At 44.7% G+C, this 15,101-nt stretch overlaps 1 protein-coding gene across 1 annotated transcript in view; it reads left to right on the top strand.

The window, feature by feature from the left end:
- CSMD2 (CUB and Sushi multiple domains 2) overlaps positions 1–15,101 on the top strand; it is a 655,429-nt gene that overhangs the window by 612,420 nt on the left and 27,908 nt on the right. The window contains exons 56-58 of the mRNA XM_059070872.2: positions 5,467–5,640; positions 9,966–10,148; positions 14,255–14,431. Of these exons, the coding sequence (XP_058926855.1) occupies positions 5,467–5,640; positions 9,966–10,148; positions 14,255–14,431 (534 nt within the window). The remainder of the gene's footprint in view (positions 1–5,466; positions 5,641–9,965; positions 10,149–14,254; positions 14,432–15,101) is intronic.

Here is a 15,101-nt window from a genome sequence, read left to right on the forward strand (position 1 = left end):
TTCTACTCCTAGAAGATCCAATTACCTGTGAATAGGATTGTGACAAATTGTAGAGGACTATACATATCCCCTACTCAACCGTGTCAATCAGCTGTTCCTTCCAGGTGAAGGCAAACTGCTTTAATTAGTGTGGACATGCAGGGACCAAGGAAGATGCATGATCTGTATCTATGTTATATGCCGTTTCCCTGCTAAAGTGCTTTAAAAAACAGTGGAAGCTCTGGAGGTGGCTGGCCATTAGTCTAACTCTCATACTTATGGTTTAGGAACCAGGGTGGGGGGCCTTTTCATTTTGCCATCAGACTCAGCATAGTCCACACCCAATCATGAATTGCTGATTTATAGTATTGTTTTTTGCTTAATTACAATTTTGTACTTTCTCAATCCCCTGTTATATGTGTATCCTGTGTAATGCAAGAAGATCTGCTACTATTAGGAGTGATAAATACCTATCTTGCTGATTTTTGTACACATTTAGGCTTAATACGTAGTTAGCAGCTAGAGAGCCACTGCAGAAACTGGAATGATCCAAAGAGATCCCATTTGGACATGGGCATGAACGTTAAAAACATTAATCTCTTATATCGACAAATTGAGAAATGCAGCAACAGCTATTCACCTTGTCTTTGTTCTTCGCCTTCTAGATTTTTATGCAAGTATGCAATGAATGCAAGTTGTTTCTCTTTATTGTTATCATATGTCCTTTTCTTGTTTCTCCTTATCCATAGCAGGCAAATTGTATTGTCATGAATTTTTCTTTTGTCACAAGCATCATTATTGTTGACTTTTGCCTCCTTTAAAAGAACACACCACAGGAAGGGAATAAAACAATACAGTATACTGTAGTTGCTAATTTTACAGACACCCAAGTAGCCTAGATCAAGCCAGTAATGAAAAAATAATTTCTGGCATTGCATATATATTTTTAGAGATTATTAGATATTACCATAATTGAACACTATCCTCAAATTCCCCAAAGAAACATTTTGAAGCCAAATAAGAACATCAGAAAAAACAATCAGCTGCTGTCACAGAAATCATTATGGGTAACCAACATAAATGTATACATATGTACACTAAAAGACATGAAAAGAAATGTTCTTATCAGCATTATTCATGAGTCCCAAACCAGAAACAACCCAAACATCCATCAATAGGAAATGGATGATAAATGTGGTATATTCCCACAGTGGTGTGACAGTCAACCTATTTATACCTTTATGTGGCATATACTCCTACATTGTACCAGGGTTGGTCTGTGTAAAGTGATGTGACTTGCAAAGCTAGGTTATAAAAGATATCCCACCTCCACCTGGCTTTCTTGGATCAGTCACTCTGGGGGAAGCTAGTCAAGACTTCAGATGAATGCAGCCACAGTCAGCATCCTGGCTGCAACTTATGAGGGATTCTGAGTCAGAGCCACCTGCCAAGCCACTCCCAAATTCCTGACCCACAGAAACCATGATCAGTAATGCATCTATTGTTGTCTAAGCTTTGGGGCAATTTGTTACACAGGAACAGATAACTAACATAAATGGTAAACTATATAGCAGAAGTCAGCAAACTTTGGCTCCTGGGCTAAATCTAGCCTATGGCCTCTTTCTGTATGGCCCTTAAGCTTAAAAGAGTTTTTATTTTTAATACTTTTAAAATACTGTACAAAAAATAAGAAACAGAAGAATATGCAACACAGACTGTATGTAGCCTCAAAACCTAAAATAATTACTGTCTGGACAGTAATTAAATGTTTGCTGACCCTGGTATACAGCAATGATAATGACCTACTGTTATATACAGACTAGACGCATGTCACAGACATAATGTTGAGTGAAAAAAGCCAACACAAAAGAATATATCCTATATGGATCCATTTAAATAAAATACAAGAACAGGCAAACTAATTAATGGTGTATGAAGTCAAGATAGTAGTTTAATTTGAGGAGGGAAGAAGCGAGATAGTGACAGAGAGAGGGCATGAAGGGGCTTCTGAGGCACTGGTGATATGCTTTTCTTGATCTGGGTAGTGTATTCACTTTGTGACAATTCATTAAGCTCTGTTTTTTTTTGGTTATTGTGTTTTTCTATATGTATGTTGCATTTCCATTAGAAAAGAATTTTTTTGAAAAATCATTTCAGAGTTAAAATTGGACAATTTCTGGAAGTCCAGAAATTTCTAGTAAACAGTCATAGAATCATTTAAATTATAACTGGGGACTCCATTCCTTCCAGAAGGAGAGAATTCATCAGCAGTATTAAAGCAGTCCTACAGAAGGGGGTCAGTTACAGTGCTTGAGAGTGTGCCCTCTGGAGTCAATCTGCCAGGTTTCAAGAGCTAATTCTACTGCTGAACAGCTCTGTGACCTTGCGGAAGTTACTCTGCCTCATTTTCTTCATCAGGAAGGTGGAGATAAAAACAGTGCCTACGTCATAGTGTTGTCTTAAGGAATAGATAGTGTAATCCTTGGAACTCACTGTATCAGTTACCTATTGCTATGTAGTAAAGCCATCTCAAAACTTAAAATAGCATCTATTTTTGTTTTCTCACAATTCTAAAGGTCAGGAGTTTAGGTGAAGCTTAGGAGATATATTTATCTGGGTTCTCCAGAGAAACAGAATCAAAAACCAATAGGATATATATGTATATTTTTTTACATGTATTTTATAGATAGATAGAATATATAGTATATGTAGATATATAATAAGATCTATATCTATATAGATTTAGATATATGATTTATACCTATATATCTGTACCTATAGAAACCATGAGCCATCTATGTATCTGCTTCTAAATATAATATATAATATATATTAAAATCATGTGAGCCAATTCCTTATAGATATAGACAGACATACAAATATAGATACATAGATAGATCATGAGGAATTGGCTCATAACAGTTTTGGAGGCTGAAAAGTCCCCAGATCTGTAGTGCACAAGCTGGAGACCCAGGAGAGCAGATGGCATAGTTCCAGTCTGAGTCTGAAGGCCTGAAAACTAGGTAGAGCCAACGGTATAAATTCCAGTCCAAGTCTGAGTCCAAAAGCAGGAGAATATTGATGTCCCAGCTCAAAGACAGGCAGAGAGAATTCTCTCTTACTCTACCTTTTTGTTCTATTCAGGCCTTCAAGAGATTGGATGAGGCCCACCCACACTGGGGAGGGCAGTCTGCTTTATTCAGTCTAGTCTACCAATTCGAATGTTAATCTCATTCAGAAACCCTCACAGATACACACAGAATAATGTTGGACCAAATATCTGGGCATCCTGTGGCCTAGTCAAGTTGATACATCAAAGGAACCATCCCAGCAAGGCTGGCTCATCTGCACCCAAGGTGGTTCAGTTAGGACCGGAGGATCCAAAATGGATCCAAAATGACCCCACCTACATGTTTGAGGACTTGCGGCTGGCTGTTCTCCACGTGGCCACTCTCTCCAGCAGGATGACATGGTCTTCTTTACTTGGAGGCTGGGTTCCTAGAGAAAAAGAGGAAGTTAAAAGATCTCTTAAGCCAGAGCTCAGAATTCCTAAAACCCCATTCCAGGACATTCTGTTGATCAAAGCAAGTCCCAGGCCAACCCAGGTTCAAGGAGGGAGGAAATAAGAGACTCTACATCTGGGAGTGGAAAGAGTGGTAGGCCTGCGCCGGGATGGGGGGAGCTGTGGTGGCCATCTTCGCAGACAGCCAGCCCTTTGGCCACCAGAGTTCATATCCTTCCCAGTTGCACGCCAGACCCCAAGGTTTAGTCTGTCCAAATCACTGTCATCTCTTGAACTACTGCATCAGGCTCCTCTTTTCTTGCCCTGCCCTAGAATGTTCTCCACACAGTAGCCAGAATGATCTTGTTAAAATGTAAATCAGATCATGTCACTCCAGTAGGGTCCCATCATGCCTGTAACGAAGTCCAAATTCTATGCCATAATCTGGCTGCCAGTAACCTCTCCACCCGTGTCTCCTTCAGTTCTTTCCTTGTTCGTTCTATTCCAGCAACCCTGGCTTTCTTGCTGTTTCGTGAACACCCCAGGCTCATTCCAGCCTCTGGGCTTTTCCACTAGATGTCCCTTCCCTCAGAATGCTCTTCCCCCAGATCTCACATGGCTGGCCTTTTCACATCACTCAGATCTCTGCTCAAATGTTGCCTCAGAGAGCTCTTCCCTGACCGTCACCATGCTACTCAAAAAACAGCTGCTCATCCTACCCTGAGCACCCTTTTCCTGATGCAGCTTTATTTTCCTTCAACCCCTAGAATTACCTGTTTTCTTATTCGTGGTCTCTCATCTTCACTAGAACATAACCTCCACGAGAGCATGGACTTTGTTCTCCCAAACACATATAACAGTGCCTCGCACTCAAGACACGTGTGTTGAGTAAATGAAAGAGCCTGGGATCAACCGTGGCAAGAACAACGGCAAGGCAAACCCAGCGACGTCGACAGCACTGTCCTGCCCTGGCCCGTACCCCTCAACTCTGCACTCTAACCCCATCACTGGTTTCCACAGTTACACTTTGGTGTCTCAGGAAAGGGAACTTGCAACACAAGAGGACAAGTTGGAGACGACTGGTGTGGACAGCTGTGAGATGCCTTTGGAGAGGACTCTAACTGGCCCTCATACTGGATCCTGTGGCCAATGCCGACAGTCTCAGGATGACAGATCACCCATCTGTCCTTTTTTAAATTAATTTTTTATTGCAGTATAGTTGATTTACGATGTTGTGTTAGTTTCAGGTGTACAGCAAAGTGAATCAGCCATACATATACCTATATCCACTCTCTTCTAGACTCCATCCCACGTAGGTCATTACAGAGCACCGAATAGAGTTCCCTGTGCTATACAGTAGGTTCTTATTAGTTATCGATTTTATATAGAGTAGTGTGTATATATCAATCCCAGTCTCCCAGTCTCCCAGTTTATCCCCTCCTTTCCCCCTTGGTAACCCTAAGTTTGTTTTCTACATCGGTGACTCAATTTCTGTTTTGTAAATAGGTTCATTTGTACCATTTTTTGAGATTCCACATATAAGCGGTATCATATGACATTTGTCTTTCTCTGTCTGACTTATATGTAGTTATATGTACACTGTATGTACCACCTTTCTGCCAGACACCTCTTGGTATGTCCTACGGCAGTGAGGAAATAGGGAGAGGTGAGCACAAGAGGCACGAAAGAGAAGAAACGGATATTACTGTGTCCCTACTATGTGCTGAGCAGTTTCACATGTAGTATCTCATTCAGCTCTTAAAACAACAGACATCGCTCTGCAGTTCACAGATGCGGAAACTGGACAGCGGGGTGGGTAGCCATTGTCTGCTGATGCTGAGGGGGTGTGTCAGCAGGAAGTTTGCTTCAGTAGATACCCCAGCTTCTCTTCTTCTCTGCCTGTCGCCATGAAAAGCCTAGCATGTGTCCTGGGATGATGACCCATCCTGGTGCAGAGTTGCTGACACGTTTGCCTTTCCCCACAGTGGTGTCCTGTGGCCATCCGGGCTCCCCGCCCCATTCCCAGATGTCCGGGAACAACTATACCGCGGGGGCGGTCGTGCGTTACAGCTGCACCAGCAAGCGGACTCTGGTGGGAAATGCCACCCGAATGTGTGGGCTGGACGGACACTGGACTGGCTCCCTCCCCCACTGCTCAGGTATGGACTCTGGTGTGGGAGAAGCGGGTCCAAAGGAATACCTGGCTGGGAGGCGAGCGAGCTCCCGAGGGTGCGAGTGTGACAGATGGACGGGAGGGAAGCAGACATTTTGAACCCTCATCGCATCCCTCCCAGGCAGAGAGCACGGCTAGCAGAGGTCCCAACTGGACTTCAGCCCTTGGTGGTCTGAGCCCAGCTTCACGCCCTTAGTCAGCGCTGGCCAAGCCCATACAGCCAAGAGATTGCAAAACTAGTGAAGATGCAGTTTGTGATGTCACCCTATGGCCGGAGTCCTGTCCAGACACTTATTACCATGAGGTCCCAGAAATAGTCCAAGCCTTCCTCTTGTTCGGCCCGGGTCCAAACCCCCTCCTGTGATCTCTTCTTCCCTGTTTGGGACTCCTGGGCCCCAGCCTGCTTCCCTTTCTGTATCACCGCCTCTCCCATTTGTCCTGTGTCCTGACTGCCCAGTGAATACAGTTCTTCACTTTAGCACTAACACACCAGCCCCCAGACGTTTCCTATGAATGAGTTTGTTTTCCTGTTAATCTCTATGGGGACACGGAGAGATGTTATCAACACAGCAAATGTAGTGAACTGCCAAAGCTTCCGTGTCCTTATTTCCAGATATTCATCTGTAATGTCATAAAAGAACAAAATATTTGAAACTGAATTGTCCCACCAATGAAGAAACCACTAAGCAAAAAAGTTAGCACCCCGCAGCTTTCTTTTTTTTTTTTTTTTTTTTTTTTTTCGGTACGCGGGCCTCTTACTGTAGTGGCCCCTCCCATTGCGGAGCACAGGCTCTGGATGCGCAGGCTCAGCGGCCATGGCTCACGGGCCCAGCTGCTCCGCGACATGTGGGATCTTCCCGGACCAGGGCACGAACCCGTGTCGCCTGCATCGGCAGGCGGATTCTCAACCACTGCACCACCAGGGAAGCCCCCCACAGCTTTCTTTTCTTTGGGGTGAGCCTGCCTGGCCCCAAGAAGGGAAGCCACATGGGATGTTGCCCACAAGAGGGCAGCTGTTCATGTAGCTTGATGTTTCTCAGGGGACCTACCATGGCGCTGAAATTAACCCCTATGCCTTCCCATGCCAGATGCCCTCTAGAGGTAAGGATCCTGACCTCCTCCTACTATAGAAGCCTTCTCCTCAAAGTGGGACTTCACCCACAAGATGTGCAGCTGCTCTTGCAGTTGGAGTTCCCAGATGAGCCTGTCTTCCAAAATTTAGGGCACTGCCAGAATACCCACCAGATATTAGTTAGGGCTCCTAAGAAAGAAATTCCCGAAGCACTGGCCACTGTTTCAAAGGGTTGTGGGCTGCCCAGGACAGTCCCAGACACATCACTCTGTTAACACCCAAGACTTTGGCCTCTCCCCCTTATTAATCTCATTAATCACCCAGTTCATGAACTGGCAGGACTATGTATGAGCCACTGGGACTCCTTCAGCCTATTAGCTGGGCCCCAGACTCCTGTCTGTTTGGACTTGTATTGGAAGTGTCCTGGGGAGGCTGGCACGGGGGCGACAAGGATCATGTATATTGAGGCCTCCAGAGTTGTCCAGAGAGCAAGTTCCAGGAGGAAGAAGTATTCCACGGAAGGAAGGCATGCATTTCGCATCCAAATGCCCATCCAAGCATGCATCCCCCCCCCCCCCCCCGTCTCTTTGGCGAACAATCCCTTTTGCATAAAGTCCTCCCTCTAGACATTTCTCTAGGACATGGGACTAATGGTGTTCTTAAGGTCTGTTTTATGTATTGGGGGATCTTTGTTCTCCATGGGAAAAGGAAGTACAAGGTAGGTGAGGAAGAAATTAGAAAGGCTTCAGTGCCTCCTACCCATTAGCACATGTAACCCAACCACACAGTGAGTCTCCTGGCCCAAAAGCACAGAATCCAAAGTCTTTTCTCCCAAACTGTAATTTTCTTTCTCTGAAGTTGTTTTTGCAAAGGCTGTGAAATGACATACTGGAAATATTACAGAAACAATTCTTATAGATAATGAAGCTAGAAAACCTCTAAAACCTTTTCAACCCTGAGATCTCATAATTTTGTAACTACCTAAGTCCTGGTTCTGCAGGTGGAAGAAGGGACTCTTCCTCGGCCACATCAAAGGTCAAGGGGAGACTAGAAACAAGCTGACACCTTGGGAACATGAAAAAGTAAGAAGCAGAAAAGAACCTTCAGAAGACATGGACCTCACTCATTAGGGGATATGTTGCGTTAAGCTGTTTGATCCCCAATTCTGAATATTCTGAAGAATAGTTTACAATCTTACTTCTCCCGTGTCTTCCTCAAGGATGACAGACACTTAGGAGAACAGTGTCATGGGCGGAGCTTTCCTGGAGACCTCTGAGGACAGGAGGAGAAGGGATTCCATAAATACTAAGGCTGAGGAATGAATGAATCTTAAATACCTTAGATAAGAAAGTGAAGGTGGAAAAAATAGGAAGTAACGCTAGATCTGTACTAGTGAGTGGGATATAATTCCACCAGTGATACAGATATCATCTTCTGCAACATCATCTCCTGTCAGTCTTAAAAGATACACATTCAGGAATTCCAGGGTCAGATTTTCAAACCTCATTCTGTACAGTCAGTGCACCCAGATGGTGCATAAAAGAAGTCATAAGTCCCTGGGCCATAAAGGACATGCAGAGATTTCTGGCTTTTGAGACACACTTCAGGAAGTTCATTGCCTACCTCTGCAGTGTCATCATCTTGCTGATGTACCTCTTCAGTAAAGAGTCAACAGTTGCCACCTGCCCCCATGGTACAGTATTCTGTCCCAGACTTCCTTATATCGTTGAAACAGAGGCCAAACACGGCAGTGGGGACTGTTCTGTCCGATAATGCCCAGGACCCGGGAGTCCACCCTCAGGCCTGTTGTGTAATAGTGCTGGCTTCAGCTGAGGCCAGCTAGCCAGTGAGGGAGAGAGAGCGAGTCACCATGAGGGCTGCCTTCAAGGGACCCTGTACTGCCTGTTGCATGAGCTACATCCTGGAAAACGTCAAAAGTTAAGAAAACCTGGCCAAATGTGATAGGCTTTCTTTTTTCAAGTGTTTGAGTTGAAGACTGAATGAATCCCCCTTCCATGGTAAGGAGCATAATGCGGAACATGGGGTTATATCGTATTCTCAGATTCTGAGACTAGACTGGAAAAAGAAATAATCCCAAAACTGAGAGGAAGATACATCAACAGTGGATGGTGGGGTACACATGGCTTAAGCCACTTGTGGTCAAGATGTTACTATCGACGCCTACACACGAGGATTCACAAGGAGGTGCATTCCACATCAATGGGAAACTTTATCTTCTCATGGAGTTGCCATCTATTCCTTCATTTTCTTCCTCCTTCCTCAAGCTTACCGTGGCCTAGGCTGATCCAGTGGTGTCTCCCATGCATCTCCGTATTCTGAGATGCACTGGTTCCCACAGGCACTAGATCATGTAGCTTTGTCTCCTGTTCTCCACCTTCCCCCACCTCTTGGGTCCTTAAAACTCTCCTGGGTTGGGTTTGCACAATAAGCCAGATAAATGCAGAAATATGGCAGGAGGCGTGGGGCAAAGAAAGGATGAAATGAGAGATCTAAGATGTCTAATCTAGACCTCACCTGTATTGCACAATTGGTGAATAGGAAGTCCTCAATTAAAGGCCTAGGATCAAGATTCAAGCTGGGCTGTTGAGCAGAAACTCTGATAAAAAGTTGGAACTTTTTTCTCTCAGCAGTGGGAAGCCAGTGGAGATAATTCAGCAGGAAAGAACCAAAATCAGATGGCTGTGGTTGTTCATTGCTAAGATTTAAGGATAAAGTGAAGATAGACTAGAGGGAGAGTTTGAGAGGAAGGGACATTAGTTAGGAGGCTCCCGCAATGTAGTTCAGGAGAGAGACGTTGCGCATCTGAGCTAAGACAGCAGAACTGGGAATGGAGAGGGTACCAGGTCAACAGATGGTGGAGAAGAGGTGAAAGGGAGAAGGTCAGCTTGGACCACAGGCATCCCACGCTGGCACAAGCCAAAGAACAAAGGCATGTCTTCCTCCACAGAGCTTTCCCTCTGCCGTCTTTCTTCCCTTGCCTCGTGGTCCCCGGGGACCCACACATGACCTCAGACCCCTGTGTCCTTTGACCACTGAGCACTAAGGCAGAAGCCTGTCCTGGTGACTCAGGCTAGACACAAGGTCAGTTTCACCGCCCTCATTCTTAGGGCCCCCACTGCCCTTCCTTAGCATCAGCCCAGCGTCTTTCTCTCTCCAAGTCCTCCACTCCCTTTCCTGCCGTGCTAAAAACAACGGGGTTTTTTGGTTCTGGTCCATAGGAACCAGCGTGGGAATCTGTGGTGACCCTGGCATCCCAGCCCATGGCATCCGTTTGGGAGATAGCTTTGCCCCGGGCAGCCTGATACGCTTCAGCTGTGAAGCTGGCCACGTGCTCCGGGGATCGTCAGAGCGAACTTGTCAAGCCAACGGCTCGTGGAGCGGCACGCAGCCTGAGTGTGGAGGTAATGTATGTGGCCATTCTGCTTCTCCCCTCTGCCGGCCCCAGGACCTTCCCCCGTTTTCCTGCTCCCTAGCGCCTGCCCTCACATGCACAGATAAAATCCAGGGCCCCATGTGGACCCTTGGCATGGCGAATAGTGGGTATCAACAGAGTTCATGTTCATCTCATTAGTAATCCAAAGGCAAACGTATTCCCCACTTACCTAAGAAGGGAAGACACCAGGATAAACTAAGTTAAGCACATTTGTGCATTTATTTCCATACAGTTTCATTCAACAACTGTGTACCAAATACTGTAGTATATGCTAGAGACACGATGGTGATGGAGACAGACCCACCTTGCCCTCTTGGAGCTTACAGTTTAAGGGAAAACACTGTGTTCAAATAGCACCCAGAGTGCCCAAAGAAATACAGATCCAGCTTTTAAAAATCCTTTAAAAGTAACATAAGCTCTTAATGATGGTTCCTGAGGTAGGCCCAGTAGGGAAAATTATATTTCTCCACGCGCTCCTAAATTTCTGGAAAAAAAACCAAAACTCTTTTTTAAAACCTCTCTCCCTAAATTCCAACTTTTTGTACCTGCACCCCAAATTTCTCCCTCCTCTCTCTCTCTCTCTCTCTCTCTCTCTCTCTCTCTCTCTCTCTGATACAACCTGCATAGCACTCTCCTAGTTAGGAAGCAGTTTAACAGTAAGAGTAAGATTGACCGAGGTGTTGGAAGAGGAAGGACACAATATGAAATCATCATCTAGCAAGGGAGGAGTGGGAATAGAATAGGGAAATGTATAATTGCCAGGCAGCACGGAGGGCTCATTAAGCTAAGAGCCATTAACATAAAGGGACAGTAGTCAGCATTGGTCTAGGTTTTTGTTCAAACACATTTAGCTACATCGTTTCAGGCACAGGGTAGGTGAAGCATTAGGTGTAGGGTTGGGGTTTTATTAGGAAACTAAGACATTGAAAGAAAGTGGCAAGGAAGATGAGGGTATACACAAAGCAGTGATTATGATGAATCTTAGCACCTAAGCTGGGTAAGGAGGGGACGGGTTTATGAGTGGAGTAAGAGGCTGTGAAAAGGTGGTAGGATCAGTGGATTATAGGTCCCAATCACCAGAGAACAAATTCCAGAGGGAGCGAACTAAAGAAATAAAGGGCAGTGGTTAGAGAATGGGCTGCATGAAATTGAGATTGTGGCATAGTCCCGAAGAGCAAGGGGAGATGCTCTGGCCCATGATCAGGGGACACCAGTGATAGAAATGGAGTCAGTGCCTTCGCCCACTTGTCTGTCCAAAGTCCTGCCTTTCTGGGGGTGCAAAGTTAGTTTTTATAGGATTTCCTAGGCATAGTACGAGAGCTTTGTGGTACTGAGAGAGTGTTTTGGCAGGGGGAGAATTTAGTATATTCACAAATATCCACTGTGACCCAGGTTCCCTTTCTTGCCACTCAGGTCCCAGGATGGAGTCAGCCATCAATGTCAGGAGTGTTCAGGGAACAGAAAGTGGGCAGCTGAGAGTTTGGACCTGGAAGCAAATATGTGTTGAGTGAGTGTATGTGTAACATGTACACAGCTCTTTGTGACTTCCCTTGACAAGCTCCCACTTATCTTTCAGGGCTCTACTCAAATTGTTATCTCCAGCCCCAATAAACTGCTCTCTTTTTAGTGCTTTTTTTCCTTCAAGTGTAGCACTTATTACATCATATTTTAATTCATCTGTTTATGGGTAGGTTCTTAAGATAGACTGGGCTCCCCAAGGGCAGGGGACATGGCTTGGTCACCACTGCATATCCAGCAGCTAGGCAGCACAAATACTTGTTGAGTGGATGGATGTTAGGGCCTATCTGTTGTGCTAATTACATAGGAATCATTTTGTAGATCTGACTCTCTGACTATGTAAATGTTGTACATACTTACAAAATAAAATTAAATGAAAGATTAGAAACAAGTACTCTCCGAATATCAAATCAAAATGGAAACAAATGAACTTCACTATGTATCAAGTTGGTGATTGAATAACCCAGAGAATTATTTCAATTGACTTGAAAAAATGAAATCTGACTATAGTTAGTACGCATATCCTAAGGACAAAAAACTACAATGGAATCTTAAACTGTTTTTTGCAATCATATTGCTAGTAATAAAACTGGTATTACCATTCTGAGACTATTATGTATATAATACCATAATATATATGGATAAAACAAGTTAAAATTATTTATTGTCATTAAGAACCAAGATTTTCAACCTGGGCTTCCCTGGTGGTGCAGTGGTTGAGAATCCGCCTGCCGATGCAGGGGTCACGGGTTCGTGCCCTGGTCCGGGAAGATCCCACATGCCGCGGAGCAACTAAGCCCGTGAGCCATGGCCGCTGAGCCTGCGCGTCCGGAGTCTGTGCTCCGCAACGGGAGAGGCCACAGCAGTGAGAGGCCCGTGTACCGCAAAAAAAAAAAAAAAAAAAAAAAAAAAAAAAAAAGATTTTCAACCTAAAAGGGATATCAGATAAAAATCAAAAATTTAAGGAAAAACTCAATTCTAAACTTGGTTTGGTAATATCAGCATAAAGTCATAATGTATTTTCAATTTGAAAAGTTATTTTCCCAGTCTAAAAGTCTAGAATCAGTGACCAGCTCAGTAGCAATGAGAACCCTTAATGCCCAGATTGTAGTTTTTAAATCCATTGCCCATTCGAAGGAACCAGAGCCCTTTAGAGAAATGGCTGATTCCAGGACTGGGGCAGGATATATACAAGATGAACATGAAAAATCTTGTCATTACAACAAGGAATCTACCAAACACAAGTGGGTCATGTCAAAGGAACTCAGGAGCCAATTTGAAGGGGCTCCCACTAGTCAAAGATGGGATAATTTGAGCATCAATAAGAATAAAAGTGAGGGGCTTCCCTGGTGGCTAAGTGGTTGAGAGTCCGCCTGCCGATGCAGGGGACGCGGGTTCGTGCCCCGGTCCGGGAAGATCCCACATGCCACAGAGCGGCTGGGCCCGTGAGCCGTGGCAGCTAAGACTGCGCGTCTGGAGCCTGTGCTCCGCAACGGGAGAGGCCACAACAGTGAGAGGCCCGCGTACCGCAAAAAAAAAAAGAATAAAAGTGGCAACGGATGGAAACATAGCAAATAAATTCAAATCTGTGAATTCAAATATCGTCGTTTGGAGCTTGCTAGGGAACCAACTCATTGTTCTCACATCTGATTTTTAAAAAAAGAAATCAAGCATTAATCCAGCCGTCCTATATGAACTCTGTTTCTGGGTAAGCAAATATTTGATGATAGACAAGTTCTTAAACACTAGCTAAAGCAGAAAGAATTATAGAGTTAGAATGTCACTATTTCTATCCCCTAATGAAATAACGAATGTGGTCAACAATATTTAATTTCTGGTAAAACCATTAAGTGACCAGGAATAGGAACTTTATAACGCCTGATGAGGCAGGCAGACCCAGCCCACTGGTCAGCCTCAACATCACTAACAAGGAAACAACCAGACATTCTGTGCCTCCTGATGTGATGTGATAAGAAAAACACAAAACCTTTGAAAAGTGCTTTTGCCAAAAAGTAGAACTTGACTACAGTAACTAGAGGGGACAGAGGAATATGCTGAACAATGCCTCATTGGTGCAGTTAGTAAAATCCAGAAAGTGGGAGATTCTACCGGATAAATGCCCTGATTTGTGTAACAGATAAACTGTAGGAGAGGGTAATCCAGTAATCTCTGGATTCAGCGTCTTAGAGACATGCCAACCAAATGTCATGTGTGGACTTTATTTGGATCATGATTCAAACAAATCAACTGTAAAAAAGAGATAGACAGAAACACTAAGCACTGATTGGATATTTGGTGATATTAAGGAATTGTTTAAAATTTTAGGTGTGATAATGAAACAGATATAGTCTTTAATTTTTAGAAATCATAAAAAAATCCCTACAGGTCTCTCCTCCCCTTCTAAGGGGGAGATGATCCGACGTGAAAGCATCGCAAGAGGCATTTCAATCCACAGGGTCCTTACATAGCATGAGGTCTCCACTCTGGGCAGGGCCCAGCCCCCCAGGGGATGCCTGCTCTTGTTCTGATGAATAATGTGTCCTTTCGACTTCCTAGTGATCTCCTGTGGGAACCCCGGGACTCCAAGCAATGCCCGAGTCATGTTCAGCGATGGCCTGGTTTTCTCCAGCTCCATCGTCTATGAGTGTCGGGAAGGCTACTACGCCACAGGCCTGCTCAGCCGGCACTGCTCGGTCAATGGCACCTGGACAGGCAGCGACCCGGAGTGCATAGGTGAGAACCTCTGGGCTCCATGGCAAATGGTGGCCAAGGCAATCAGGCTCCTCCGTGCCAAAGAAGAAGGCTGTTTGGAGGAGACTGGGAAGGCTGGCTGACATGGTGGGACTTGACCCTGAATGAGAATCATACAAATAGCCTCCACTTACTGGGCACATAGTATGTGACAGCCACTGAGCTAAGTGCTTTGTTTCACATGCATCACGTCTTTTGATTCTCACCACAACCCCGTGAAGTAGATACTATTAGCTCTACTTTATGTATGAGACAACTGAAGCTCAGAGAGGTTGAGAATATATAATTATTTGCTATCTCTCAGACTCTAGCCAGTTCCTTGGGCTTTCTTTTTCTCTTTTAGGGCAAACCCCCAGTGCTCAGCCTGATTCTCTTTCCACCTTAAAGCTGCTGCCATCTACCATCTTTGTTAGTTCCTTCTCTCCCTTGGACCCATCCCCACCCCAGCCTGCCTCCCCTTTCTTGCTTCTCTTAAGGGCAGCTCCAGACCCTTTTCCTTGAAAAGCAAATCACTGTGGGGCCCAGATGGAAGAAAGTGATAAGATAAGGGAATCTGACAACAATTCTCCCTTTCAAAATCCTAGCTGTGATTTCAGGCTCCATTTGAAATCCCCTGTCAAGTTCACTTTTGTTCTGAGGCCAGAGCTCACCA

Source organism: Kogia breviceps, chromosome 1, assembly GCF_026419965.1.
Source record: "Kogia breviceps isolate mKogBre1 chromosome 1, mKogBre1 haplotype 1, whole genome shotgun sequence".
Lineage (NCBI taxonomy): Eukaryota > Metazoa > Chordata > Mammalia > Artiodactyla > Physeteridae > Kogia > Kogia breviceps.